The sequence below is a fragment of the Ranitomeya variabilis genome, chromosome 2 (assembly GCF_051348905.1).
Source record: "Ranitomeya variabilis isolate aRanVar5 chromosome 2, aRanVar5.hap1, whole genome shotgun sequence".
NCBI lineage: Eukaryota > Metazoa > Chordata > Amphibia > Anura > Dendrobatidae > Ranitomeya > Ranitomeya variabilis.
Window position 1 is genome coordinate 377791489 of NC_135233.1, and position 20149 is coordinate 377811637.

Here is a 20149-nt window from a genome sequence, read left to right on the forward strand (position 1 = left end):
GGGGGACAGGGCACTGGGGGCTGAATATTATAATGTTTTGTTATGATATTATATGTACTCCATCATGTAATATTTGCTGTCTGGGGAGGCTGGAGATGGAGGGGGGGTTAGGGGGCTTTTGATACATACCACCTGGATATTTTATGAGTGTTAGTATAAGGAGCCCACATACAGTAACCAAGAGCTGCATCACATTTACAGCACCACTTCCAGGTGCTGACAATCCCCATCCCCTGCCCCCTGTCTGATACCTTCTGGCGTTTTCATCTGTTTTAGTCTCCGCTCGGCTCCGTCTCCTGCAGTTTGTGGCCTGTCCGAGGCTCCAGTGTTTCATGGAGCAGCGCAGAGGTCACTAATCAATGTGAGTCTGTGGGAGCCTCGTTCTGGCCTCTTTCTCACTCTCAGGCTATGTGCACACGGTGCGGATTGGCCGCTGCGGATTCACAGCAGTTTTCCATCTGGTTTACAGTGCCATGTTAACCTATGGAAAACCAAATCCACAGTGCACATAATACCGCGCGGAAACGCTGCGTTGTATTTTGCGTAGCATGTCAATTCTTTTTGTGGATTCCTCAGCGTTTTATACCTGCTCCTGTATAGGAATCCGCAGGTGGTAAAACGCAGGTGAAATCTGCACCAAAAGCACAGGAAATCCGCGGTAATTCCGCACACGAATCCGCAACAAGTGCACATAGCCTCATAGTCTTATATTGAGCGCTTGTGACATAGCTTCTAACTTCTGGCCTGTCAGAAGCTGCGCTCACAAGTTTGAGCAGCGGCACTGCAGCAGTGCCACAAAATAGTGAATACGCCGGAGGATGAGTAAATGACCAGGATATCCAAATCATGACAGGGAGCTGCGGGCCCATCATACTGTGTATAAGGGAGCTGTGGGCCCATCATACTGTGTATAAGGGAGCTGCGGGCCAATCATACTATGTATATGGGAGCTGCGGGTCCATCATACTGTGTATAAGGGAGCTGCGGGCCCATCATACTGTGTATAAGGGAGCTGTGGGCCCATCATACTGTGTATAAGGGAGCTGCGGGTCCATCATACTGTGTATAAGGGAGCTGCGGGTCCATCATACTGTGTATAAGGGAGCTGCGGGCCCATCATACTATGTATAAGGGAGCTGTGGGCCCATCATACTGTGTATAAGGGAGCTGCGGGCCCATCATACTGTGCATAAGGGAGCTGCGAGCCCATCATACTGTGTATAAGGGAGCTGCGGGTCCATCATACTGTGTATAAGGGAGCTGCGGGTCCATCATACTGTGTATAAGGGAGCTGTGAGTCCATCATATTGTGTATAAGGAAGCTGTGGGCCCATCATACTGTGTATAAGGGATCTGTGGGCCCATCATATTGTGTATAAGGGAGCTGCGGGCCCATCATATTGTGTATAAGGGAGCTGCGGGCCCATCATACTGTGTATAAGGGAGCTGCGAGCCCATCATACTGTGTATAAGGGAGCTGCGAGCCCATCATACTATGTATAAGGGAGCTGCGGGCCCATCATACTGTGTATAAGGGAGCTGCGGGTCCATCATACTGTGTATAAGGGAGCTGCGAGCCCATCACACTGTGTATAGGGGAGCTGCGGGCCAATCATACTGTGTATAAGGGAGCTGCGGGCCAATCATACTGTGTATAAGGGAGCTGCGGGCCAATCATACTGTGTATAAGGGAGCTGCTGGCCCATCACACTGTGTATAAGGGAGCTGTGCACACATCATACTGTGTATATGGGAGCCGCGGGTCCATCATACTGTGTACTGTATAAGGGAGCTGCAAGCCCATCATACTGTGTATAAGGGAGCTGTGGGCCCATCATACTGTGTATAAGGGAGCTGCGGGCTCATCATACTGTGTATAAGGGAGCTGCGGGCCCATCATACTGTGTGTGTAAGGGAGCTGCGGGCCCATCATACTGTGTATAAGGGAGCTGCGGGCCCATCATACTGTGTATAAGGGAGCTGTGGGCCCATCATACTGTGTATAAGGGAGCTGGGGGCCAATCATACTGTGTATAAGGGAGCTGCGGGTCCATCATACTATGTATAAGGGAGCTGTGGGCCCATCATACGGCATATCAGGGAGCTGCAGGCCCATCATATTGTGTATAAGGGAGCTGCGGGTCCATCACACTGTGTATACAAGAGATGTGAGTCCATCATACTGTGTATAAGGGAGCTGCGGGCCCATCATACTGTGTATAGGGAACTGCGAAGGCATACTGTGCATATGGGAGCTGTTGGCCCGTTACACTGTATATAGGGGAGCTCTGGGGGGTATTAAACTTTCTATAGTGGAGCTCTGTCAGCATTATACTGTGTATAGGGGAGCATTGGGCTCATTCTATCTATAGGGGAGCAGTGGGAACATCGTATGGTGTAGAGGGGAGCAGTGGGATCATACTGTGTAGAGGGGAGCAGTGGGAACGTCATACGGTGTATAGGGGAGTTATAGAATCACCATACTGTGTATAGGGGAGCTGTGGGGGCCTTAGACTGTGTATAGGGAAGCTTTAATCTCACCATACTGTGTATAATGGAGCAGTACATGGGGGAACATAGGGAACATTATTAAATGTAAAGTGGGCACTTAAGCATTACTGTATTGTTATAGGGGCACTCAGAGTATTGTGACCATCAAAGTTGCATATGGTCACAATATGATGGTAAAGTCAATGTTCGTTTTTGTCTATAGATTTATTATCAATAACAGTAGGGTCATATTCTGAGGTTCCCCTATATTCACAACTAGAGTGCGCAACCGTAGCTGTAATCAGGGTTAGCTGGTTAGGGGCCCACTCAGATGTTTCGCCCCCCCCCCCCCCCCCCTAAGTTGAAACCCTAGCTACGCCTCTGAGGCAATTGCACTATATTATATATCAAGCCTAAGAGGAGGGGGCACATACTAATGCATAATACAGCAAAAAACTGCTATTAGACCTAACCGGTCTAACCAGTAAAGTGCAAATGCAAAAAAGGTATTGTTCAATCTACAGGCTGAAGAGATTATCAGTGGAGAGGAGGCAGGTGGTGAGATGGAAAGCGGGATATTCAAAGGGGTAAAGGTACCTTCACACTAAGCGACGCTGCAGCGATAGCGACAACGATGCCGATCGCTGCAGCGTCGCTGTTTGATCGCTGGAGAGCTGTCACACAGACCGCTCTCCAGCGACCAACGATGCCAAGGTCCCCGGGTAACCAGGGTAAACATCGGGTTACTAAGCGCAGGGCCGCGCTTAGTAACCCGATGTTTACCCTGGTTACCAGTGTAAAATATCGCTGGTATCGTTGCTTTTGGTGTCAAACACGACGATACACGCCGGTCTGACGACCAAATAAAGTTCTGAACTTTGTTCAACGACCAGTGATATCACAGCAGGATCCTGATCGCTGTTGCGTGTCAAACACAACGATATCGCTATCCAGGACGCTGCAACGTCACGGATCGCTAGCGATATCGTTTAGTGTGAAGGTACCTTAAACTAATCCCTATTATAAGCATATGATATGTATCCTGCATCGCCATCACTTCCCCTTCACCGACAAATCCAGATGAAAGACATCCCTGCATGACTGAAGCAAAATTGCATAAAAAAACAATGGTATATTACCTAAGGGTAAGATGAGTCAGGGAGGAGAAGTACAGGCTGTGTCCACCCCACACCTGACGGATGCTGTTTCGCTACTCGATTCTTCTGTGGGCACTTCGGGGCGTATGGGGTGGATTTGACATTTTTAAGTTATTTGTCTTTTATATTAATAAAATATCAAATGTTCTAGTTAGAATGTCTTCATATCTGATGGCTAATTGCTGTAATGGATTATGGTGTTTGAGTCAATGCCTGCAGTGTAAGGTGTAATTTTTCTGTTTGAGACGAGCTCCAAGACGTGGTCGGCTGCATCTTGGCACCTCATCACATGAATAGTTCTGTGTGTGGGGGCGCTCTGTGGCTCACAAGGTGTATGTGGGGGCACTCTGTGGCTCACACGGTGTGTGTGGGCACTCTGTGGCTGGCACGGTGTGTGGGGGCACTCTGTGGCTGGCACGGTGCGTAGGGGCACTGTGGCTGGCACGGTACGTGGGGGTTGTCTGTGGCTGGCACGGCGTGTGTGGGCACTCTGTGGCTGTCACGGCGTGTGTGGGCACTCTGTGGCTGTCACGGCGCGTGGGGACAGTCTGGCTGTCATGGCGTGTGTGGGCACTCTGTGTCTGGCATGGCGCGTGGGGACACTGGCTCGCACAGTGCGTGGGGGCACTCTGGCTCGCACGGTGCGTGGGGGCACTCTGGCTCGCACGGTGCGTGGGGGCACTCTGTGGCTCACACGGTGCGTGGGGGCACTCTGTGGCTCACACGGTGCGTGGGGGCACTCTGTGGCTGGCACGGTGCGTGGGGGCACTCTGTGGTTGGCACGGTGCGTGGGGGCACTCTGTGGCTGGCACGTTGCGTGGGGGCATTCTGTGGCTGGCATGGTGCGTGGGGGCACTCTGTGGCTGGCCCAGTGCGTGGGGGCACTCTGTGGCTCACACAGTGTGTGGGGGCACTCTGTGGCTGGCCCGGTGTGTGGGGGCACTCTGTGGCTCACACGGTGTGCGTGGGGGCACTCTGTGGCTGGCACGGTGCGTGGGGGCACTCTGTGGCTGGCACGGTGCGTGGGGGCACTCTGTGGCTGGCACGGCGCGTGAGGACAGTCTGGCTGTCATGGCGTGTGTTTGCACTCTGTGGCTGGCATGGCGCGTGGGGACACTCTGGCTCGCACGGTGCGTGGGGGCACTCTGGCTCGCACGGTGCGTGGGGGCACTCTGTGGCTCACACGGTGGGTGGGGGCACTCTGTGGCTCACAAGGTGCGTGGGGGCACTCTGTGGCTGGCACGGTGCGTGGAGGGCACTCTAAAATACAGAGCTGGGGTCCATTGTACTGGGTTCTTGCCTCACTTGTACTTTATCACCTCTTGGTGGCTGCTTGTGGTCGGTGCTGAGCGGTGCCCATCAGCAGGCCCCATTCTTCCTGACCCTGTTTGACCAATTTTTTGCCCTCCTCTCCTGTTCTTTGCTATACTGGATTCCCTGGTCCGTTCTTTTGTATATTCACCTCTGGAGATTTAGGATTTGTATATCCAGTGACCTGAGTTTCTTATATTAAGCTATGGGGCCTCCAGACACACCCCAGACACTTTGTACCTACCGAGGAGGTGACGCCCGTGAGCTGCAGCTACCAGAGCATCCAGACACCACAGTCACTGAAGTGTCAGCCAATACTGGAGGCATTTGGGTGCTTGGTACTGCATTACGGTGGTCTGCAACTATCTCCTAGCATCCTGGAAGTTGTAGTTCCGCAGTATCTACAGAGACACAAGCTGCAGACCGTTGCCGTAACCGTAGTGTTGTACCAACAAACTTATAAGTGTTTAACCAGCCATAGAGTAGGCAGTGCCAGGGTTAAATTCCTGTGAGCTGACCCCCATCGTAACGTACATTAATGCTTTCTCCGCTTCTTCCTGGTACTGTAGTTATGGAAATCCAAGAAGCTTATTCAAATTTCCTCTATAAAAACAATGTGACACCACACTCTATCTCTGCCAGTAAGTTTTGCTATCTGGTGCCATCTTTATGCTTTGTCCCATCATTCATTTCCCCAGAGGTCAGGGTCTCATGGCAATTTCGGATCTTGGACCCACCACTCTTCCATCAGTGATATTCAAAGGTCGTGCAGCTGTGGTGGTCTACATGTCACCTTCCTAACTCACGCAGATGGTCAGGGCACCAGTCAAACCAGAGGTTTGGCCTAATCTCCAACCTTCCAAGAATTGCACATATCCAATCTTGGTGCCATTACTTAGTTTGGGTGTTTGTGGACCTCCTCTCACCCCTCCCCCATAAATAGGGGTCAGTTCTGTGTTTACTTCATCTTGCAGTCCAATCTTTGCCAGCCCCATCCCTCCCACCCCCCCATAGGAAGTCTTTTCTTTCTGTCAGCTCATTGTTAATGCATCAACTATTTTTACGAGGCCATTTTGCAGTAAAGTAACAGCTCTGGCTTAATATCTAACTCCGTACAACACCCGTAATGACCCCGATCCTCACATTTCCTGTCTCTGGATTTCATTTAATACCAGGCAGAAATTTCTATTCTTGTCAGGTGTCTACAGGCGACTGACAAATGCATAGAAAGGCCTGTTTTTTCCTGTTCTACATCTCCCTAAACCCATTAACAATCTCGCATAAAAACCTCTTTACTTGGAGGAAGGGGCTATTGTTCTATCATTAATCAAGATGATGACTATGCGGCCCCCTGCATCTTAGGAGTCAATTGTACAGAGGACTGCACAATAGGTTTTTGGATCATGGAACACCTATAAAGTAAAGAGAATTTTTTTTTTCAATTTATTTCATTTTATTTTTTGCGAACATTTTTGATTTTTAGCTTTTCATTCTTTTTAGGAAACTTTTATTAAAAATAATTTCACAAAATATCAATAACTGTGCTCCAAAAATGTACTGATGCTAATCCCTACATCCTTTACTGTCCTAGTAGACTTCTCCTAAAGAATAGCATCCTCTTCTCCCATACTGCACAACTTCCCTGGTGCAAAATTTTCATCTGTAGCCATAACCATGCCCCCATGACTATTCTCCCCCATCGCACCAAATTTGATATAATCTTTGGATTCCCGATGGTTTGGGATGTTTTCAGCGAGGCATGGAAGTTTTCTGACTTTTTTGATAGCCCTCAAGGTGTCCCCATTTTTCGTGAAGTTCCTGGACATCCCAGGAGAATTGACACTTATGATTCAACGTCAGTTTAAGGCCCCTTCACACATCTGCGTTTTGTGTCCATATGTGTTCCATTTTTTACGGACACACGCACACCCACTGTATTCAATGGTGGTGCTCACATGTCAGTTTTTTCACACGAGCCATGTCAGTTTTTTCACACGAGCCATGTGTCCGTGTGTAAAACCCGAAGACATGTCCTTTTTTTTTTTACGCAGCACAAACAAAATACGTGCGGCACACATGGATAGCGATGACACATGGATAACATCTGTATGACAAGTACCAACGCCTGGGAAAAAGCGGTACAGTTTGCGCTGATCCCAGGCATCGGGTTCTGAAGGCAGCTCTCATCATTGTCGCCTGGTCTCCCGGAGATTAGTGTAATCGGGTGACAATGATGGGAGTTGTATTCAGCAGTCAGCACCCACTGTCTACATCTTGTGTAAAATCAAGAATTAAATAAAAAAAAGTCATTGGCTCCCGTGTAATTTTCATAACCAGCAAAGGGAAAGCCCATGGCCGGGGTCTGATGTTAATAATCTAGAAAAGGGGACCATATCCCAAAAGGCTCCCAAGCTATTAATAACAGCTCAGAACTGTTTGCTTAGCCTTTACTGGTTAGTTTATGGGGGACCTCAGAAAAGAAATGACGTAGAGTCCCCTTATAAATTCAAACAAGGAAAGGCTAAACAGATAGCTGTGGGTTGGTATTAATAGCCTGGGGAGGGACCAGGAATATTGCCACCCCCTCGCAGGCTACTAACCTCAGCCCTCAGTCACCCCAGAAATGGTACATCCATAAGATGCGCCAAATCTGATGCTTAGCCTCACTTTTCTCACTTGCCCCTGTACAGGGGCAAGTGGGGTACTAGTGTTGAGGTTGATGTCAGCTTTGTATTGTCAGGTGGCATCAAGCCCAAGGGTTAGTAATGGAGAGGTGTCTATAAGACGCCCTCATTACTAACCCCATAGTAAGTTTAGAAATAAACACACAGCAAAAAATATATATATTTTCTGACCATCTTTACCCATTTATTACTGTAAAAAATGAAAATAATTAAAAAAAAACATACTCCTCACCTGTCCAATAAGATTAATTAATTTTTCTCACACCGTAATCCTTCTCTACTGCATCTGGATGTATTGATGAACGGTGACATGATGTGACCATTCACCTTGACATCCAGGAGACACTGAGCAGAACTTGGGTCGCAGCTTCAATGATAAGCGGTAATGTCATAGAGATTACCGCCAGTAACTGCCAGCTGTTCCCACGCTCAGTCCACTGTGAGCGGCCCGATGAACTGGGGTCACCTTCATGATGTCACCACTAGCACAGTGAGAATTTTCCCTGGCAATATCTCTAGCCCCTTCCCAGGCTATTAATATCAACCCACAGCTGTCTGCTTGGCCTTTGCTGGTTTGAATTTATAGGGAGACTTTACATAATTTTTTTTCTGGGGTCCTCCGTAAATTCATCAGGAAAGGCTAAGCAAACAGCTCTGAGCTGTTACCTTTTGGGATATTGTCCCCTTTCCCAGATTATTAACTCCAGCCCCTGGCCATGGGCTTTTCCTCTGCTGGTTATGAAAATTACGCTAGAGTGTGCTGAATTCAACTCCCATAATTGTTGCCTGGTTGCACTAATCTCAGGGAGATCAAGCGGCAATGATGAAAGCTGTCTTCAGCACTCGGCGCATGGGAACAGCGTGGACTGTACTGTTTTTCCCAGGAGGTGGTACGTGTCACACAGGCACACGGACAGCAAACCGATACACAGATGTCACATATGACTGGCACACCGACACAGACCACAGATCTCACCAGGACTGTTTTTTTTTCCTGTACAGGAATCACCAGGACATGTGAAGGAGGACTAATGGTGACATTCCTGGGGCTAATCATGTCATTGCTCTCACCAGCTCTCATTTCTCCTCTTCTATACTTAATGTACTTGATGACAGTTAACAAGCAATTTCTAATTAAAGGGAATGTCCTACTAAATAAAATTGAAAAAAGAGAGAGTGGGGGGTCATTCCTTGGAAATACAGGGGAAATGTTGGCTACTCGCAATACAAAGCTTCTCACTTCCCCTGCCGGTCTCTATACTTCCTGCTCAGTCTAGACTGTGACTATTGCAGCCAATGCAATAGTGATGTGTTGGTCACCCCTGTGGCCAGTGATTGTCTACAGTGGTCACATGTCCATTGGAAGCAGAAAATAACTCTGAACTCCCTGGTCAGTCTGCATAGACATGTGACTGCTCTAGCCAATCACTGGCAGTAGTAGTGATGACGTGTTGGACTCTACTGAGACCGGCAATTGGCTTGAGCTACTTGAGATCTGTCCTATTCGAGAAGGAAGTAGAAGAGACTGGGTGCGGACCTGGGAAGGGTCCATAGCTGGAATATGCTAAAAATACATCTGCTTACAAAGAATTTTGGAATTTTAGCAATGACTTGTCCCTGTAGATAGAAGCAACTATGTGAAAACTGGTAGCAAGAACCCGTCCTAATATGATGGTGGGGCTGCGATATTTTTTGTTTATTTATTTATTTTTTATTTATTTTGGGGGTGCAATTTTTTTGACGAGCATACATGTTATGAAAATCATAGTATTGGGGTCAGTCAGCCGGGACCCTCATAAGGATAATGTGCGTTTTTGTTCCCTTGGTCTTATGGGAGCACATAAAAAAAAAAAGGCCTCTCCTAGCGACAACTATACAGTAGTGTGCATACTATTAGATATGTTTCTGTCTATAAACAGCGCCTCAGTTGTTAATTGCTTTGGTCTGGTATTGCGGCTTCACTTGGCAAGTTATTACCTATCCATATGATCGATGATACTTTACTGTTGCGGGGAAATGCCCCATTTAGAATGAACTGGAGATCTCACACGATAATTGCTCATTTCTCCCTTGCGTTAGTTTTGCTAAATCTTCCCTATGCTCCCTATACTCATGAGGCGTTGCCCGTTAAGCAATTTTCTGACATATACTGAATAGTACAAGGAACTGATGACCGTGGATTAATCACGAAGCTGCAGGTCAAGTGGGAGGACAAGGACCACATTGTGCTCGGTCGTGGGAGGTTATCTGTTTTGCAAATCAGGAGCCCGGCTACTCGTTTTCTAGGAAAATCAGACCGCGACAGTCTGCCGTGAAAACGGAATCGGACACCGACTCCATTGTGGTCACAAACCAGCTCTGCAGGAAGCTCCGCACATTGTGTACAGAGGAGCAGATATCCGAGCGCTGACTACTGAGATCTGAGCCGTAGCCGTCACTCGCAGGGCATCACCGAGGCCCCGGGGAGCGGCGCTGCCATGGTGCGGCTTGTTACTCTTAATTATTGGTTCCAGGAATAATGCTGGTGGTGACACTGTCAATAGTTTCAGCTCTGAACTAATTACTGGGTCAGTGGGATAGATCCAGCGTACATTGTGTTGTGATATCACAGATTTTATTTAGAGGGATTTTCCAAAACCCATCTGCACCGACTGCAGCTTTAAAAAATCAAACTGGAGTATTCACTGACCAATAGAAAACCTGCATCAAGACAAGAAAAGACAAAACTCCACCGTTTACGCATTTCCTGCTCACATATAGGGCCAAACTGGCCTGAAACGCATAGACTCTATGGAATTTTGTCCTATTTTTTGTGAGTAATGGCTCGAGTTTTTTTAAGAAGTTACATAAAAGTATCAAGAATTGTTATTGTTCCTGGTTGCCGGCTTTGATCTATGCTGCAATCTGCAGTCCCTCCATGTGGGGTTATGCTGACACTTGTCTCTCTTCTACGCATCTGCTCCTTTCACCTTTCCCCAGTTTAGCGCTGAGTCCCCACGGATGGTACCGATCGATGTCTGTTATTGTCTGCAGCGCTGATGTCATATCAATAGCGCTGCAGTCAGTATCTGAGCTCAGCGGCTCAAGCAGTCAAGGTGACAAAACGAACCACTGAGATCAATGATTGGCTGCAGCGCTGTCAACGTGACATCAGAGCTGCAGATGATCACAGACACTGGAGGAAGCGCTGGATCTGGGCAGGGGAGTAAAGATTTTTTTTTTTTTTTTTAAACAAACTGTAGTTGGGAGATGTTTTCCAAAACCAGAAAAAAAAAAAAAAACATTTTAATGAAGACCTGTCATTTGCCATAAATATGTAATTTATTTGTAATTTGTAAATGTCGACGTTCTCCTGAATCCGAGGATATTCTCCTGCGCCTCTCCCTTCCTGAGATATAGCCCCTTCTTTCCTTTATCTAAATATAGTGTTGTTGGTGAAGTGGGCGTCGTCTTCAATAAAACTTTTGATGAGAAGACTTGAAGACCACACCCACTTGGTAACAAGCCTAGATTTGCATAAAAGGAAGAGGGGGTCATATCTCAGGAACGGAAAAGAGGATAAAAAGAAAAACCTCGCCGGATTCAGGAGAACAGTGGCATTTACATATATTTATGACAAGTGACCGTTCCACCTTTCCTCAATAACCTAAATTTCAGAAGTGACTAATGTCAGTCATTTGAGCACAGGAAGATATGAGGAGCCTGCCTGCCTCTTATACTCTGCCCCAAGCAAAATCCATCAGTGCCCACAGCTCCTCCGCCGGCTCCACCCTGCAGATATTGGTCCACTGAGGCCAGTCTTCATGGCTACCTGATGTCGGACCTTGGTTACCTGATGTCGGACCTTGGTTACCTGATGTCGGACCTTGGTTACCTGATGTCGGACCTTTGTACTGGGACCCTGGGCACATCCCTCTCCCTTTTGTCCTGGCACAGGATGCCACCCACACACTCAGGCGCACTGGCACATTTGGCAAGTGCCATTTACTCCCTCTCGGACTTCTTGCCCCTTGAACAAATCTTTACCTGCCCCTGAGGGACCCTATTACACGCCTTATGGTCACCAATGGATGATGTTCTTCTGAATATTTAGTGGTAAACGCTGGGATTGTAGAGACTTTCTTTTGTTCCGACCACTTGCCTGGAAGACCCTGCAGAAGATCTCTCCATTTTACTCCATCGACTGTTCAAAGGGACACACAACCCGCTCCCAGTCATTTCCATAATCTGTAGGAAGTCTACCATGGCTGTAGGCCATCCTCCGACATTCAGCATTGCTTACTGATAAGAAGTTACACTAATCCCACAATCCTTTGCACTATGCACCTCTTCTATATTGAAATGATTCCTCAGAAACAAGCAAAGTCCAGACCTCCAGTGATCGATCTGCTGTGTACTGTGAAGGATAGTAAGGGTTTCATTTCCCTACAGTGCCCCCGCAGGAGAAGCCAAGTATTGCACCTTTCCCATTGAAATCAATAGGCTGTACATTGGTTTTCCCACAGTGAGGTTATCTGGTGTCGGTGTATTGTCTCTTGGTCGATCTTGGGGCTTGAACTTCATTGACTATGTCCAGGCAAACATTGTTATAAGATAGACACTTTGTGATCCCGCCAGGCCTCCCCGTCCGCACATCCACACAAATTTCAGGGTTTCCAAATCTAAGATCAAGGCTCATATTAATTTTTGCTAGAGGAATTCATATGGGATAGTGGGCGCCCCCTGTTGGCAGCTTAGGAACCCAGTAGATCTCTTCCCTGTCACCTTTTGGGGTTTTCATTATAATCCATAGAGCATTGCTCCATCATCCACCCCTCCAATACTGATAGCCGTGCAGAGCATTGCTCCATCATCCACCCCTCCAATACTGATAGCCGTGCAGAGCATTGCTCCATCATCCACCCCTCCAAAACCAATAACCATGCAGAGCATTGCTCCATCGTCCACCCCTCCATTACTCATAGCCGTGCAGAGCATTGCTCTAACATCCATCCCTCTAATGCCAATAACCATGCAGAGCATTGCTCCATCATCCATCCCTCCAATACCTATAGCCGTGCAGAGCATTGCTCCATCATCCACCCCTCCATTACTGATAGCCGTGCAGAGCATTGCTCCATCATCCACCCCTCCATTACTGACAGCCATGCAGAGCATTACTCCATCATCCACCCCTCCAATACTGATAGCCGTGCAGAGCATTGCTCCATCATCCACCCCTCCATTACTGACAGCCATGCAGAGCATTGCTCCATCATCCACCCCTCCAATACTGATAGCCCTGCAGAGCATTGCTCCATCATCCACCCCTCCAGTACCGACAACCGTGCAGAGCATTGCTCCATCATCCATCCCTCCATTACCGACAGCCATGCCGAGCATTGCTCCATCATCCACCCCTCCATTACTGACAGGCATGCAGAGCACTGCTCCATCATCCACCCCTCCAATACCGATAGCCGTGCAGAGCATTGCTCCATCATTCACCCCTCCAATACCGATAGCTGTGCAGAGCATTGCTCCATCATCCATCCCTCCATTACCGACAGCCATGCAGAGCATTGCTCCATCATCCACCCCTCCAATACGGATAGCCGTGCAGAGCATTGCTCCATCATTCACCCCTCCAATACCGATAGCCGTGCAGAGCATTGCTCCATCATCCATCCCTCCATTACCGACAGCCATGCAGAGCATTGCTCCATCATCCACCCCTCCAATACTGATAGCCGTGCAGAGCATTGCTCCATCATCCACCCCTCCAGTACCGACAACCGTGCAGAGCATTGCTCCATCATCCACCCCTCCAGTACCGACAACCGTGCAGAGCATTGCTCCATCCTCCACCCCTCCAATACTGACAACCGTGCCAAGCATTGCTCCATCATCCACCCCTCCAATACTGACAGCCGTGCAGAGCATTGCTCCATCATCCACCCCTCCAATACCGATAGCCGTGCAGAGCATTGCTCCATCATTCACCACTCCAATACTGATAGCCCTGCAGAGCATTGCTCCATCATCCACCCCTCCAGTACCGACAACCGTGCAGAGCATTGCTCCATCCTCCACCCCTCCAATGCTGATAGCCGTGCAGAGCATTGCTCCATCATCCACCCCTCCAATACTGACAGCCGTGCAGAGCATTGCTCCATCATCCACCCCTCCAATACCGATAGCCGTGCAGAGCATTGCTCCATCATTCACCACTCCAATACTGATAGCCGTGCAGAGCATTGCTCCATCATCCACCCCTCCAGTACCGACAACCGTGCAGAGCATTTCTCCATCATCCACCCCTCCATTACTCATAGCCGTGCAGAGCATTGCTCTATCATCCATCCCTCCAATACCGATAGCTGTGCAGAGCATTGCTCCATCATCCATCCCTCCATTACTGACAGCCATGCCGAGCATTGCTCCATCATCCACCCCTCCAATACTGATAGCCGTGCAGAGCATTGCTCCATCATCCACCCCTCCAAAACCAATAACCATGCAGAGCATTGCTCCATCGTCCACCCCTCCATTACTCATAGCCGTGCAGAGCATTGCTCTAACATCCATCCCTCTAATGCCAATAACCATGCAGAGCATTGCTCCATCGTCCACCCCTCCATTACTCATAGCCGTGCAGAGCATTGCTCCATCATCCACCCCTCCAATACCGATAGCCATGCAGAGCATTGATCTATCATTCACCCCTCCAATACCGATAGCCGTGCAGAGCATTGCTCCATCATCCACCCCTCCAATACTGATAGCCGTGCTGAGCATTGCTCCATCATCCATCCCTCCATTACCGACAGCCATGCAGAGCATTGCTCCATCATCCACCCCTCCAATACTGATAGCCGTGCTGAGCATTGCTCCATCATCCATCCCTCCATTACCGACAGCCATGCAGAGCATTGCTCCATCATCCACCCCTCCAATACTGATAGCCGTGCAGCGCATTGCTCCATCATCCACCCCTCCAGTACCGACAACCGTGCAGAGCATTGCTCCATCATCCACCCCTCCAGTACCGACAACCGTGCAGAGCATTGCTCCATCATCCACCCCCCCAATACTGACAGCCGTGCAGAGCATTGCTCCATCATCAACCCTCCATTACTCATAGCCGTGCAGAGCATTGCTCAATCATCCACCCCTCCAATACCAATAGCCGTGCAGAGCATTGCTCCATCCACCCCTCCATTACTCATAGCCGTGCAGAGCATTGCTCTAACATCCACTTCTCCAATACTGATAGCCATGCAGAGCATTGCTCCATCATCCACCCCTCCAGTACCGACAACTGTGCAGAGCATTGCTCCATCCTCCACCCCTCCAATACTGATAGCCGTGCAGAGCATTGCTCCATCATCCACCACTCCAATATTGATAGCCGTGCAGAGCATTGCTCCATCATCCACCACTCCAATATTGATAGCCGTGCAGAGCATTGCTCCATCATCCACCCCTCCATTACTCATAGCCGTGCAGAGCATTGCTCTATCATCCATCCCTCCAATACCGATAGCTGTGCAGAGCATTGCTCCATCATCCATCCCTCCATTACCGACAGCCGTGCCGAGCATTGCTCCATAATCCACCCCTCCAATACCAATAACCATGCAGAGCATTGCTCCATCATCCATCCCTCCAATACCAATAACCATGCAGAGCATTGCTCCATCGTCCACCCCTCCATTACTCATAGCTGTGCAGAGCATTGCTCTAACATCCATCCCTCCAATACCAATAACCATGCAGAGCATTGCTCTAACATCCACCCCTCCAATACGGATAGCCGTGCAGACCATTGCTCCATCATCCATCCCTCCAATACCTATAGCCGTGCAGAGCATTGCTCTAACATCCACCCCTCCAATACGGATAGCCGTGCAGAGCATTGCTCTATTTGCTGGAGCCTTGTTCAATTTACCCAGGCAACTCCAGTTTTTCTGCAGAGTTTTACTACGTTTTTCCTTAGAGCAATGCTCTGCCAGCCCTACCTGTACTGATAACACTGCAGAGCATTGCTCTATTCATCCTGCAGAGCATTGCTGCTGCAAACTTGCTGTTAAGCATAACCCTAAATATGCCCCCAACACCCAAGTCCTTCCATGTGTCCAGGTATGAGGCTGAAGCCTCTAGTGACAGGTGGAGGGCTCAAGACTTACGTCCTCGGGGTATGAGGAAAGACACAAGGAGTAAAGAAAGGTACAAGGTGAGAAAACGCCTGGGGCAGATGGGGTAATAAAGGGGCTGTAGGGGCAGGTTACTGGTGACGGCCAGGAGAGGAACGTGAGTCTATATTTGGCATTTTCACGACGTGTAATATTACTCCGAGCTTTTGTTCTTGGTGACGGTAATGTCCCACACCCACATTATACACATTGTGCAAACACGGAAATGTAGATTTAGCCTTTATCTCGTTGACAAAGGCTGAAATGAAGAGTGGCCGGTGGGGCGGAGGCGAGGACGGCGGACAATGAGAGAACTAAAATGCCTGTAAACCTCACTATAATTACAGTAAAAAAAAAAAACTTTGAAAGTGAAGATTTCAGTATTTTTCTGGTGGAATTGGACAGTTATGGAACTGGACCCCCAATGTTTGGCGTAACCTTTACACATGTATTCGATGTGATAATCCATTATGTCAATCACGGGAAATCTGCATTGATGACCATTAGAGACAGTAGATAGACCCGGTCCATCGGTCACGTCCACAATCTTGGGCTGCTGAAGAGGAGCCCTGAGAATCGCCTCTTCTCTTTTTATTCGCCAGTCTGGCGTGATGTCATCATTGCCGTGTGATGCACATGTGATGTCCCACCAGGCTGGCTAATCAGAAGAAAAGCCACGGATGCTGTCAGGTCACAGGCGGTTCTGAGGACTCCCACTGAGCAGCCAATGGACCAGGTTCTGAGAATCGATTCTCCCCAGGTCTAATTATCATATCTCTTGATTCTGGATGAAAATCTTGGTGAAGAATTAACCATCTGCTATCACTCAGAAGGCCAGCTCTTCCTTTAGTAGACATCTTTGCTGTAGTTTTAGGCTATGTTCATGGAGACACCGAATTTACCGGATCAGTCACATCTGTAAATTCCTTACCCTAGTCTGGACCATAAATTGAATCGAATTAGATGATACAATTTTCTCATGGATCTGAGCTCCGTGTGAAGTTTGGCCTATGCGAACTAGCACAAGGTGAACGTTGGGTACGTTCGATGTCCATTTTTGTATGGAAATACTCTAACTCCTACCCCAGGACCGTCCAAAGTCAGATGTGACCACCCATTTTTAGGCAGAACTGTTATTAAAAATTTGAGACAATGCCATCAAATTTGGAACTGTCGGCGCGTATGAGTAGTGAAGTGAACACTAAGGAGAAGTATGAGCCATACTGGGGTAGATGTGAGGAGCTGGCCTTGTTCTAAGGACTATTGGACTGATGCACCTAGAGCGGAATCCGCTGCTCTAGGGGACGCAGACTTTTCCAAGCGCAAAGCATCAGTTACATCAATCTTGTTGTGTTCTTAGAGATTTGCTTCTCGTGTTTTATTAGAGATTTACATGCTCATCAGTTTGGTCTCCAGAATCAATGTTTCCGTTCAGTGACAGTAAGCAGAGGAAGACGTGCGGGCTGGATCCTATGCATACATAAGGCCAGACCCAACATTGGTAATCAGAGAAAGCAGTCATTCCATTACTCTCCTTGGTGTCTCAGGGACCTCAAGCCAATGTTCCCCCGTCACTAGTCCCATTGTATGGATGAGGTTAGTAGACCCAGTGGAGTGGTCCCCACAGAAGGGTCTCACCTGCAGTCCTAGGTGATAGCTGTAGCCTGAGGAAAATATCTCCACCAATGCACAGTAGGCTTTGGGGGAGAGTGTGAACACTTCTGCCCATTCTGGGGCTGATCCCAGGAGAGGGAGAACAATAAGCCACATGTTTAGTGAGTTGGTGCAGTGACTTTGAGGGGCGAGGATCTATTGCTGAGGCTCTGGTTCCCATGTATGGATGGCCTATAGAGTTTGGAGATCGGTAGCCAGCTGGGCTAGTAGTTCTCCCTGCCACGGTCGTGGGATCTGCCGTCTGGATTAAACAAACTATCTTAAGGACTGTTTCTGCTGGCTGGAGCTGGATACATGTGCTATAGTCTTGTTATCTGGAGGAGCGAGGACTGTGACTACAGACTATACTGGCAGGAGATACAAAAGCTGTAGACCAACCAAAAGTTGGGAGACAGTGAGTATCACCTGTAACTACTGGCTCCAGGGTGGGGATCTTGTCGACTAGGGACAATGTATTTTGTCCATCTGAAGACAAAAGAAAAAATCCAGCTCACCATAGTTGTAGTCCCTGGAGGCTCGGAGCACGGAAACACTGTGTCAAGGCGTGAGGAATGCAGGAAATAGAAAAAAATCCAGCTCGACGAGGTGGTGAAAAAGCAAAGTCTTGGTACTTTATTCACTTCATATCAAAAAATAGAGGATAAAACAACAGCACAATATAATTAAAAACACTATCTACGCGTTTCTGGTGACATAGCACCCTTAGTCATGACTAAGGGTGCTATGTCACCAGAAACGCGTAGATAGTGTTTTTAATTATATTGTGCTGTTGTTTTATCCTCTATTTTTTGATATGAAGTGAATAAAGTACCAAGACTTTGCTTTTTCACCACCTCGTCGAGCTGGATTTTTTTCTATTTTGTCCATCTACCCGGAGTTGTTGTAAAACCATGTACGTAAGTAATAAAAAAAATAATGGCATCGTTAACCTGCCTACGTGATTATTACAACTCGCAGCCTCAGATCTTCACAGCAGATATGAGCCTTAAGACATTGACCTCTTAATACATTTTTTCAACCATGTGCACATCAATCACAGTGCCCATCTTCAGGACCGCTATGAGGCTGGTGGAGGCCCAGTGGGCATTTGTTCAATTTGCCTGACCTTCGACACGAGTCTGTTCCTCCTCCCCGTTTTCGAGCGGCTGTGTGTGTAAACAAGCCATGATGTTCGATACCCGATGAAAGAACATGTCATAAACGCAGAGTCGGGGATGTGACAAATCAAGGTTATAAACATGTCTCAAGGTGAAGTGTACAATTTCCCTCGTAATTAGCTGATAAGATCGGTAAATATGGCGCAATTAACACATTTCTCTGACGATAACGCTGCCCTGTGACAAGGAAGAAAGCGGAGGAAGCGCGCGGGGAGCGATCCCAGGGGGCAACGTCACACATTACACTGCCAGTGTCTGGATTTCCCAATATCAGAAGTAAATCAGTGTCCGAACTACAAAATATCTAATGTTTGGGGTACAAAACCTTTATGGCCAGCGCAGGACCATTGCCTAGAGCAACAATGGAGCCCCCAGATCAGGATAGAAGGGTCCAATAGTTCCAAGGCCCACGATTTCCTAAGGCAAGTAGACCTCTGAATAGGGCCAGATAAAGGCCAATGGCGGCCCCTTCAACAATATACTGGGTATGAAGACAGATTTATGGCACGCAATGCATCCTTGGGAACGGAAGCCACCGCATGCATCGCGGAGATCCGGGAGAACTTCGGGGGTCGTCGGAAGGTAAGTATAGCCATATTTTTTTTTTTTTTATTCTTTTTTTTTTTTTTTTTACACGAATATGGATCCCAGGGCCTGAAGGAGAGTCTCCTCTCCTCCAGATCCTGGGAACCATCCGGGACCGCTCCCTGCACACGCCATATAAGACGACACCCGGTGTATAAGATGACCCCCGAAAAGTTGGGGGTCGTCTTATATGCTCAGTCGTCTTATACACCGAAAAATACGGTACATAGAGCCGGGAGGAAGAGCCCTCTTTATACTCCCTATAACAAGTGTGGGATAAAGCGGGAGAGAGAAGGATCCAAAGGGAACGTCAACCACATCAAATGCCAGGTCGCCATATTCGTCTCCTACCAATGTCTTCAGTCTCCATCTGTTAACCCTTCTTTCTTCTCCTCACAGGTGAACCAGAGAAATATGACCCGAAATTTAATGGACCTATCAAAAATCGGTGAGCGATCTGTCATTGCAGCATCATAGGTGTCAGTGACCCTGATTTCTGGATTTATCATCCAGTGGGCACATCCAGGAGGCCACGGTATGTGTGTTGTCTCACTGACTGTCTCCAATCTTCACGCAGGGGCTGCACAGACATCATCTGCTGTGTCCTGTTCATGGTGTTCATTCTCGGATACATCGTGGTCGGAGTTCTGGGTAAGCGTGGAGATAAAAAAAAAAAATGTCTAACGAAATTGTATAATAGGAGGGAACACTAAGGGCTCATTTCCACATGCGAGGCACACGTCCGTATCTCGCATGTGGAAACCAAGCTGTGGAGCCGGCACTCCAGAGCGGAGCGTGCGGCCGCATAGGAACACATGGAGCTGCACAGCTCCGCTCCAAAGTGCCGGCTCCACAGCTTGGTTTCCACATGCAAGATACGGACGTGTGCCTCGCATGTGGAAATGAGCCCTTACTGA

The 20149-nt window shown here is 48.2% G+C and overlaps 1 protein-coding gene across 1 annotated transcript in view; it reads left to right on the forward strand.

The window, feature by feature from the left end:
- Positions 1 to 20149, forward strand: part of SLC44A4 (solute carrier family 44 member 4) — an 82916-nt gene that overhangs the window by 20228 nt on the left and 42539 nt on the right. The window contains exons 2-3 of the mRNA XM_077286077.1: positions 19632 to 19680; positions 19810 to 19883. Coding sequence (XP_077142192.1) covers positions 19632 to 19680; positions 19810 to 19883 — 123 coding nt within the window. The remainder of the gene's footprint in view (positions 1 to 19631; positions 19681 to 19809; positions 19884 to 20149) is intronic.